Genomic DNA, 10,718 nt, shown 5'->3' with positions numbered 1-10,718 from the left:
CTTTTGACTTAATTCTTGGGCAAGAGGAATAAAAACGAACTTTTCCTTTGCACAAATAATAGAAGAATCTAGAATGAGACACGTCTTTTTGGGCTGAAATATTTCTACGCTGATTATGTGCAACACTAAGATTTCAAAATGTCTTTAAAAAACAAGGAATTTTCGCTGCTTTTTTTGTTTATATTCTGTAGCCTGTTTCCTTTTATTAGCAGCAGATTGCCGTCTAAAACGATTTATTCGCTTTTTGTCCTTAGAGTTATCCGGGTATCTGACTTATAACATTTTTCAACTTCACAGACGTCTACCCTATTAGCATGCTTTATATGTTTTGACGCTTTTCAATAATCGTCTCACCTTTGTCTATCACTTTTTTTACTTTTCCAAGATTACCTTTAATCACTGTTTTTTCTTCACTAAGCGAAGCTTCTCTAACCTTTAAAATATGTTCGTATTTTTTTTCGTTGTAATTTTTTCCAAATTCTGAAGTTTTCTTGACCTTATTTTCTTTGAAATGATTTCCGAGACTTCGTTACACAATATTCCATTTCCAGCATTTGCGATGTCTTTTAGTTTTTATTGATCTCTCTATGGCATTATTAACAGCAGCGTTTTGCAGTTGCGCATTTATAACTGCAATGTTGTGATGTCAATAATACAAACTAAGATTTACGTTTTCCAAAAAATCTTATTTTCTTGAAGATTTAGGTAACTCGCAAGAACGCACCTTAAGAAAAGTGAAGCACCTACCTGTCTCACATTGGCCGTAAGATAATTGCAAGTGGTATTTACATTAGAACATAACCGAGGATGCGCTAGATACCTAAACGCTAAGGACATGCTCTTGCTTATATGCGCGGTAAGGATTGTTGGAGGCAAATAAAAAACTTTAATTTTTTTTCAAAACATTATCAAAACATTGTTATTAATTATAATTGTTATGGTTGATTACTGTTCTACGTTCCGTTTAAATTTTTATAGTAATTTTATAAATGTGCAACAAAAACGAATAAAACAACTGCATTTACAATACCAAAAAAAAAAGCATTTAATCTTTTCAATAACGGTAAAGTTTTTAATGTTCTTTCTTTTTGATAGACTTTCATATTTTTTCAGTCGTACACATTCTGACTAAAATATAAAAAAACACGACCATTGTGTTAAAGTTAGATAAAAATAAGAATGGCTTATGCACAAAAAGGCTTTGTTAATAATAAGTAACTCAGCTGTAACTGAGGGCATTTTTTAGTAAATCTTTGAACTCTATTCATACCAGGTTTTGCATGAAATGTTTTGGCGAAGGGTTGTGTTATTTATAGAAATTGTAATAAGAAAGTGATTTGTGAGTGAAGCATCCTACTGATAGCGTAAATAGGGGGGAAACATAAGAAATAGTTTGCCTAAGGAAATAGAAGTAAAAAAAAAATTCGTAATTAACATCATCATTGAAACATTATAATATATAACAGCAAATTCTAATAACTTCCGAAAAGCAGACATAAATAGATATAGATTGTGCAATATATTGTGAGAGATATATTGCACAGACTCAAACTCTTTATTGTATTTTTATTCGTAATTAAGATCATCATTGAAACATTAGTTCTTTCAATGAATAGTTTGAAATATAAAAAAACTAAAATTACATACTTAGACAAAAACATAAATTTCTCGAACACTTACATAATACAAAGAATGGACGCAAAAACTAATTCTAATAACTTCTCTAAAAGCATACATAAAAAGATACAAAAAACATCCCAATGTATAGTTATGTTCATTTTGGCAAAATTCCTGTTTGCTCAAATGTTTTCTTTTCGTCAGTTCTTTCTATCTTATAATAGCTCATTTTGCTTTGAACTATATGTTTTTTCTCCAAAAGTCTTTTTGCGAATCTAATTGAATCCCTTCTTTTTTCACGGTTAAACACGTCGTAATGGTCAGTCAAATGTTTTATTTTCCGCAAAATTCCAAAAAGGATATCCATACTTTGATCAAAATCAAACGCGATTGACTCACATCGTAAAAATTGACTTTCTAAATCAAATATTTCATCAAATATTTTACGCTCTTCATCTTTTATCTTTGTGCACTTACAAAGAAAATAACTGAGTAGATGTAAATCAAAGACTTCGGAATCCGTTGTCTTGCTATCAGGGAGAAGAGTAGAAAAATATTTTTTCTCCAAGTCGTTCAACTTTCCTTGTTTATTCCACTCTATGAAAGTTTCATACAATTTTCTTCCATCTCTTGGAAAATCTCCATATTCAGGATCGTGAAAGAAACAGCGCAAATATTCTTCTGCTTTAAATAATAACTCAGTTAGTTCATATGTTTCTAAAAGCGTCAAAAAAAGCTTCTTTTACTTCACATTTAAAAAACAGGGAAAAGAAAAATATGTTAATAAAAACAAAACGAGTTTTACTACTTTATTTCATTTTTTTTTGTAGTGTGTGTAAAATTGTATTCATCCTTGCATAGAGAAAGAAAAAAAAACACATATTTTATTTCAAATTTCTTTGCTTCTGTCACACCAATTTTATTTTCACATTAGCTTGTCTTTTATTTTTAATTATTTGTCTAAAGAAAAACGAAACTTAAACACAAAACAGCTTTTCTTACCAAAGTAACGTCTTCTATAAATATCTTCCAACAGTTCGTCTTCAGATGGAGTAACATCTTCCAATAATGCACTTAAACGCTAAACAGGAAAGTAAATGTATGAAAAAATTGAAAATATATTCTAAGCAATTTTTTTATATTTTATTTTCTATTAATTAGTTTAAAAGCTCTGCAGTGGATTTCTTACAGAAAAAAATTCTTCGTTGCTAAAACAGGTTATGTTTGGAAAGGAAATGTCTTAGATTTCCGTGCCTTGACTTTTTTGAAAATCCATAGTTGACAGAAAACTATTCGGTTTGGATTTACGCAGTTTCTTATTCAAGAATTATCATTCCTTTTTTTGGTTCCAAACTTTTTTCTAATTCTGGATGATCTAGTACTAAAACCGGTTTCTTGTTCATAAAAACACACGTGTAAAACATATGTATAGTCAGCAGAATGTAAGTACCATTTGATTTTTTTATAAACACATTAATTTCTGCAAAATATTTATAAAAATATCGAAGTTTTAAAAACCTAAAAAATTAAATACAGAAAAAGTTTTATCTACGTAGAGCTTGCGTTTTGTAGCAACGCAAGCCTCTAGTTTTGACGCAAAAAAATAATTTTTTGTAAAAAAGTAAAGAACTTCAATGTACTACTTGTACGAACGTACAAGAGACTTTTCGAGAAATTAGAACATATATTTAAACTTCTGAACGCCTTCCAACGATTAACAATAAAATAATGTGAACCTAGTATTTACTACTGAGAACATAAATTATTTTTTTACCTTCTTTTCTAATACGTATGTAGGTTTTTACAATGTGCTATTGGCAACATTTTTTCGTTCTCCACATCCTATGTAATTATCCCCACATCCGTTTATCTGACCATACTAGTGTTTTGTAACTTTTAAAAAACACAAATCAAAAAACATTCAGTTTAAACAGTGTTCAAAAATTTTAAACATATCGCGCTTTTAACTGAAATATAGACGTTTTTATAAGAACAAACAAGTAAAAATTTCGCAATAATTGTTAAATGGAAAATATTACAAAACGCTTTATTATCTAAATTATTACCTTTAAAGATAATTCGGAAAGAAAGCAAACATTTTTTTTACACCAACGCCACATTTCCGTAGAACTAAAACAATTTTAATCTTACAAATGATTTTCTTTTTTAAAGTTGTTTTTAATAACATTAATAACAAATGTTCTGCAGATTTTGTTATGTAATAAAAACGTTTCCGGAAGGAAACAACGTGTACTGAAAATGTGACTGCATTATTTGCAGGTCGTTTCCTTACCTCTACCTCCTTCATACTTTCTTTTAATAATCCAAGTGAAGAAAGATAATTTTTTATCTTATCTATAATGTATACTGACATGAAATAAGGATCAGCATTTGGACAGTATTTAATTCCATTCATCATGATACACAACTCCTTAATTGCATCAACTGCATCTGTTTTCAAACTTTTGCTTTTCGAAAGTAAACATCGTAAGGTGTACAAATCGAAACCTTCGGAATCTGAAATTCCATTTTTTGGTAAAATCAGTTCTCGCCAATATTTTGGAAGATCATGCAATTCTCCGTTTTGATCTAGTTCCAGTATCACTTCATATAACTTTCCACCATCTTTAGGAAAGTTTCCGCTCGCAGGATGGTGAAATAAAGATCGCAAATTAATTTTTACTTCAGTGAGCAATGGTCCCCATAAAATTCTCCAGTCCGTTTGCAGTTTGCTTTTCGTCAGACCTAATAAATTTAAAGCATAGATTTGTATATAATTTCAATAAAGTAACTTCTTAATATGTTTAACAGATAATATTAATGTTATCTAATTTCGAAACACTCACTGTTAAACTGTTAAAGATGGCCGTGAGAAGTATTAAAGAGACTGTGAAAATTCGCTTTATAACTTAAAATTTTGAATTTTGAGCATATTTCAAACTTTCGTTACGTCACAGAAAAAGTGCACAATAACTAGATTGTTAACGCTTACACTGTAATTGTTTCGTACCTATATATACTAACAGCTGCACATAATTGCGCTGCATTAGGTAACATAACCGTAATAAGCATATTTAAGACATTTAAATTGTTTTGTTTTTGTCAAAATGATAACATATACATTGACCATAGAAACGAGCATAAATGTAAACACTTGAAGATGGAGTACAACAAGCCATTAAAAATAAATATTTCTGTGTCTTACCTTGATCAACATCTATTGTTAGCACAAACCATGGTAGTGTTTCTACAATAAATGTGTGGACTGATCCTATTTGTGCAATATTAACTAGGTTTGATGATGTTTGAGAATGTAGGCTGACAGACTGTTCTGCTGAATACAACATCGTGGCTAAAAAGCAGATAGCGTTGTTAAGGAATAATTAGTTTACCTTTGCGTTCAATATTATTGACTCAAACAATATTCAAACAACTAACCTAAATTTTTATTTATTTCGCTACATTCTTCTAATTTAAGTTCTTGTGCCAACAACATTTTTACACTGCGTTTTAACTTGTTGGCAAAGTCATTTGAATGATAGTAGACATTCTCCGAAAGGATGTTTACCTCTATTTGTCCGATAAATGTTGCAATGTTAGTACGAGAAGGACTTCTGTCTATTGACACTTCGATAGTTTCTCCAAATATTTCTTTGAAAAACGACTGTTTGGAAACGGTCATATTTTTTAGACAAATATCAAGTATTTCAATTTCTTTTTTGGTTAACGAACTACGATCATTTTTGGTCAATGCCAGCATGATGTGAAGTGAAGCAATATACCAATTAGTAAAACCTAACGTAAGTTTTCTTAGGCTTTTATTACTAATGTCAGGAACCTCCTTTTTTAACTCCTCAAAGAGTGATTTAGTGAGTTTGTCTTGCAGATGCTTTGATTGAGGATTTTTATCACATCGATATAACTCAAATGCATTACGGTTTGGTGAGGAAAATGTGATCCCTGCTTTGAATTTCTCAAATCTTCCGTTGCCTGGTACTTTTTCTAATCCCCATACATGCACATCAAACATAAAATCGTCGATCAGATTGGCTAATGATTTATTCACTACCTCCTCAATAATTGTCCTCATCCGCGAATCTAATGCAGATAATTCTGCCTCCTCAAGAAAACTTTCTAAGCCAGGTATTTTTTCCACTGCTGACGTGCTGATAGATAATTGAATTGAAATTTTCAAGGTTTTCTTTCTTAACTCATTCATCATTTTATCCAACGTTGCTTTGATGGCGAAAAATTCTTCTGAAATTATAATCCTTTCTTTAAATTTCTCTAACAAAAATGATATTGAACATTTTTCAATCAACCTGATATTTTCTCTAATTTCAAAAAACGCTTCATGGTTTATCCAATTTTTCTCAAACTTCCTCCAATTCTCACTTGTGTACAAGTATTCATACAAAGCAGTTATGGCGGTTATATTTTCCTCTATGTTAGGGATTTCAGCTGAGAATTGTGATGTATGTGCTCCTATATTTCTGGTTTTCCTTCCAATATTCAATTTTTTTGCTAACATCTGCGAATTACAGGGAGCATTCGGTGGAGTGGTACAAAAATCACAGTTATTGCACTTTTTTTTTTCTGCGTTCCCTAGCAGGATATTCTCGCATTTTGACGTACACAAAACACAGAACTGGTGGTTTTTCGATGAAGGGAGACCTTGAATCTCTGTTAAACAACCAAAGGACATGGTAAAGTCAAATTTTGACACATCTAAATTTGGTTTGGGAGTTAAGTCTCTTTTTGATTCTATAAAGAGATTTTCCCTATACTTATCTTCTGTTTTTAATTTGTTCTTCTTTGCCAAATGTGGCAAAATCTTTGATAGAATGTCACAGTTTTCACCTAATTTATCACCAGAAGCTCTAAAATGCAATACCAACAAAAATCTTTCCAACAATTTGCCCATAACTTCTTCGTAAAAGTTCTTCATAATAAGGAATCGAACTTGTTCATCCTTAATCTTGTAGCTTTGTACATCCATATTATTTTCTAAATTTAGGATGGAAAGTACTTTAGTAAAAATAAGAAATAATTCACGCAATGACCTTTACCAGAAATATCAATTAAATTGTATATTGTTATTCCTGTATATAATCCCTTCCACTACACTAGAAAAGGCGAAAATAAGGATTGTAGCAAGTACAACTGATTATACGCAATACCTTACATATAATAAAAACACGAAAGGTTTAAAATATAGTTTAGTTGGTCACTGAAAAAAATATAATAATATGAACAGTTAAGTAGGTAATCCATGTTAACAGATTAAATCAATGGCAGGCTATATAAAAAATTTCCAGAAAAGCTGGACTTAGCCATCCCTCAAAATCTACGTTTGCAGCCACAATCCTAAAAATTCACTTGTTTAAGATTTATACATAGCTAGAAAACGACGTGAGACTATTTTATTTTAACATACAAACATATAAAGAACACAATGCAAAGATTTTAGAAAGCTAAAAGGCTAAAACGATCTACAAACCTTAAAATGGCTACCATTACATTAAATCATCCACCAAGCAAGACGTCAACGCTAGAACTTTGAAGCGGGCGGGGTTTTATAATTAAAATGGCGTTCATATTTTACGATTTTCGCTAATTTTTTGCATGTCATAACATAACACGTCTATTTTTTAAAAAGTGAGAACCATAACTATTGTTTTTAATTAACGAATAAAACAAATAGTTTGAATTGTAAAATCAGATGGGATTTTACAAGACAACAACATAAGCCAACTGCTTATTTTGCATTGGCTACGTCAAGTGGTGATAGAGTAGCGACATATATTATATAGAGAGAAATATAAAAAACATGCCATCAGCTGAAACATGGCGTTAGTAAAAATAAAATGAGTATGACAAGGAAATAAACAAAGTTAATAGAATAGAAAAGAAATACATAAAAAGATGACAAAATAAACAAAGTTCATTTAGGATAACAGTGCCAGTGAAGTGAGATGTATAATTGGAAATTTTAAATGCAAAGAACACGTAATTGATCTGGAAACAGCAGCTGTCATTAAAATTCTCATGGCAAAACTTTGAAATAGCTGCAAAGGAAAAACGTATTTTGGATTTAAAGAAACCAAAATAATTATTAGTCTGACCAAGATCATATTAATTCATGGAAAATCGATACAAACATTTAAAAAAAGCTATACATTCAAGCTACAAAGGCAACAGACCTATAGAGTTAAAAAAGATATTTATTTATATATAAAAAAATCGATTCTTAGAAAATCTTCTACTCTTTCCCAACCTGATTATTTTTAACTTTAATGACTACAACAAATGCTTAATCATCCAACCACAATGTCTCGACTTTTTAAATGACTGGTTCATTGGGGAAAGTTTAGTACTTACTAAGAAAGCACACATCTATATACGATTGATTGACAGCCACTGTATTCGAAACATTAGCCAAATTAATTCTTTTTAAGAAGTTTTTAAACTTAAATGGAAGCTTTTGGATTGGATTAGATTAGATTATTAATGAATCACTCTTTAGTGGTGGCTAAAAGTATACAATTTTTAGCCATTTACTTTAATCCTCAAGAAACAACGTGAAAATATCTCTGAAATTTCTCGACTACTGTCTTATTTCCTTATTTTGTAATTACATTTTAATTGCATTGTGAGAATTGTCTTGTGCAACTATATCATTCATTCATTCATTCATTCATTCATTCATTCATTCTTTTATTCAATAATTTATTCATGCATTCATTTACTTTTTTATTTATTTATTCATTCATTCATTTACTCATTTATTTTCTCCTTTATTGGTTTTTTCGTTCATTCGTTAATTTATTTATTCATCCATAGCCACTGAAATTATACTAACATGGCCTGTTGGTTGCATAAATGAAAGAGATTTGAATTGTTTTCCTCATTGGCAAACAATGCGCTATGACAATAACTATATTCCAAGAGAGACATTCTAAAACAATAACAATATTTTGAACGTATGATAAATAAATTTATTCCAGATGTTTTGTTTTATGTTCTACATTCGTCTTTTTTAACTCATGTTTGATCTACAATGTAACCAACAAAATCCAATGTCCAGTTGGTTGGAATAAAATTCACAAACAACAGAGATCTTACCCTCAAAATTAATACTTAAAATTGTTTTGTTTTCACCTTACCCACCTTTATGTATAATCAGATATTCTACGATATAAAAAGCTATATCTCTAAAAGTTATATATCTACCTAATTCTTATCAAAAGATGTTAATTGAATTTTTTAGATCACATAAGGGACGAGTTAAGTGCAATAGAAATTTAAAAGATGTTTCTCCTTCTCTATTTCTATCTTCTTCGAAATTATATTGCAGTTCTTGAATGAAACACGAAGCTATGTCTGTTATATGATTCTAAACCAGTTACCTGTTTTAAGATGAACTTACAAGTTGAGCACGATTTTTAAACACAGTTGATAATGATGTATCTCTTTTAGCGATAAAAAATTCTCTAACAACGTCATTTAGTCCGAAATGCTTTAATGTCTGTTTGAAATAAGTAAATAACATATACTTATTAGTTGGATTCTTTTTTATTTCCGATGTCTTCCTACGTCACAGTTGATGTCACTTCCGTACGTTTTAGCAGTTTACTAACAACATATTTTTATGTGTCACTTTTGTTCACCTACCTACTTCAAATATTTAATTTAGTTCATTATATTCACGGCCAATCGCTAAAAAAGTCAAACATGGAGAATGAATGACTAGAACTAAATTAATTATTATTCTGCACGTCGAGATGTAGGAACGCATTTTAATGAATTGTAAAAGCAATTAATAATTAAGAATGATTTAAAGCGTTACACAGCCACAATTGGCGTAGCTATATTGAAGAAGATCACTGTGGAGGAGGTGTTAGAGAGCGAACGTAAATACAAGTATAAATAAATAAGAGTTCCAGTTGATTGTTAATAAAGTTCTTAAAATTTTTATTTGCGTTTATAGACGATAAGTGGGGGGAAGTGTTGATGGGAAATATGATGGCGTATTATTTATATATATAAAGCTTCCAGGACATTGCACCCCGTCTATACACAAACGACGAGGCCAATTTTCAACATAGTGAATCAATTAATTATTGAGCGTTTGTAACTTTTAGAAGTCACATTAAGTTTTTCTGAAATTAGTGAAACTGAAAACGCTTTAAAATCGCGGTCAAGAACAACATAATTTTAAAAGTCATCTATATTTTATCCATATTTCTCTACTATTTGTTAAAAAAACTACGTGACGTTTACGCATCTTTTGTATTACATATTGCATTTTTTTTAATCTCAAATAACTGCCATTGGTAGCAGCTTACCTAATCAAAATGTTTAGGTTCAAAAAGATTTTTACAGACCATGCGTATGCTGGAAGACGAAACGCTGTTTTTATCTTAGCATGCAAATTTAATTTCTATAACCTCACTCTTCTATGTTCACACCGGACTTAGGACTGCGGGTATTTGGTCCTTGGTTGCATAAAAAATCTTAATAGGTTATGCTGCCGTCAGCAGGCCTACAACTCCGTGAAATTAAAGGACATGACGCCTACTAGTTCCAGAGAAATGGGACAATTTTGTATTGAGGAATATTTTAATTTTGTGTCATTATCTTTTTCTGTTTTCTCTTTATGTTTAGCTATCCATGTATTGTGCAGGTTTTAATCGTTTTACAGCAGAGATTCATGATGGGTAGTGTAAGTTTTGCCGGAAATCTGTCTTTACATATATATAATAAAGTACTACCTAGGCAAAAACAGAGACGGATCAGGTTAACTAAGAAGAGAGGAAGAGTTTCAAAAAGTTAGCACTGCATATCCTGATGCTTATGACATCTTTCAGTCACTGTGTTGTGATAAAATAACATGTTGATGCAGATTTAAACATTGTAGTAATATTAAACCTAAATTACCTCCTTATGAAGGCCATACGCAACCTAGATCCCAGGGCTTTTCTCTCTCTTTGATAAAGGACAGCGTCAAAGAAATAGCCCTGGCACTGGCCTGTCTTCAACTCCACGAAATATGAGGAGTTTGCTCGATTACCGGCCATATTTTAAGCGAGTGAGACAAA

The 10,718-nt window shown here is 30.7% G+C and overlaps 1 protein-coding gene across 1 annotated transcript; it reads right to left on the bottom strand.

Moving 5' to 3' along the window:
- Positions 1–213: 213 nt before the first annotated feature.
- Positions 214–9,261, bottom strand: LOC130625832 (uncharacterized). The gene is made up of 6 exons (XM_057440946.1): positions 9,174–9,261; positions 5,056–6,624; positions 4,823–4,969; positions 3,911–4,362; positions 2,620–2,698; positions 214–2,334 (listed from the first exon to the last, which is right to left on the bottom strand). Exons 2-6 carry the CDS (start codon positions 6,614–6,616, stop codon positions 1,775–1,777), a joined length of 2,799 nt encoding a protein of 932 aa, XP_057296929.1. The 5' UTR covers positions 6,617–6,624; positions 9,174–9,261; the 3' UTR covers positions 214–1,774.
- Positions 9,262–10,718: the final 1,457 nt, after the last annotated feature.

The sequence above is a fragment of the Hydractinia symbiolongicarpus genome, chromosome 14 (assembly GCF_029227915.1).
Source record: "Hydractinia symbiolongicarpus strain clone_291-10 chromosome 14, HSymV2.1, whole genome shotgun sequence".
In the NCBI taxonomy this organism is placed as follows: Eukaryota; Metazoa; Cnidaria; class Hydrozoa; order Anthoathecata; family Hydractiniidae; genus Hydractinia; species Hydractinia symbiolongicarpus.
This window is presented reverse-complemented; position numbering and strand designations above follow the sequence as displayed.

Excerpts from the sequence above, each read along its gene's own strand:
- LOC130625832 (XM_057440946.1), bottom strand. The coding sequence starts at position 6,616 with ATGGATGTACAAAGCTACAAGATTAAGGATGAACAAGTTCGATTCCTT. Across the intron at positions 2,699-3,910 it reads AAAGTATGAAGGAGGTAGAG|CGTTTAAGTGCATTATTGGA; the intron begins GTAAGGAAACGA and ends TTTCCTGTTTAG. Across the intron at positions 2,335-2,619 it reads TTATAGAAGACGTTACTTTG|AAACATATGAACTAACTGAG; the intron begins GTAAGAAAAGCT and ends TGACGCTTTTAG.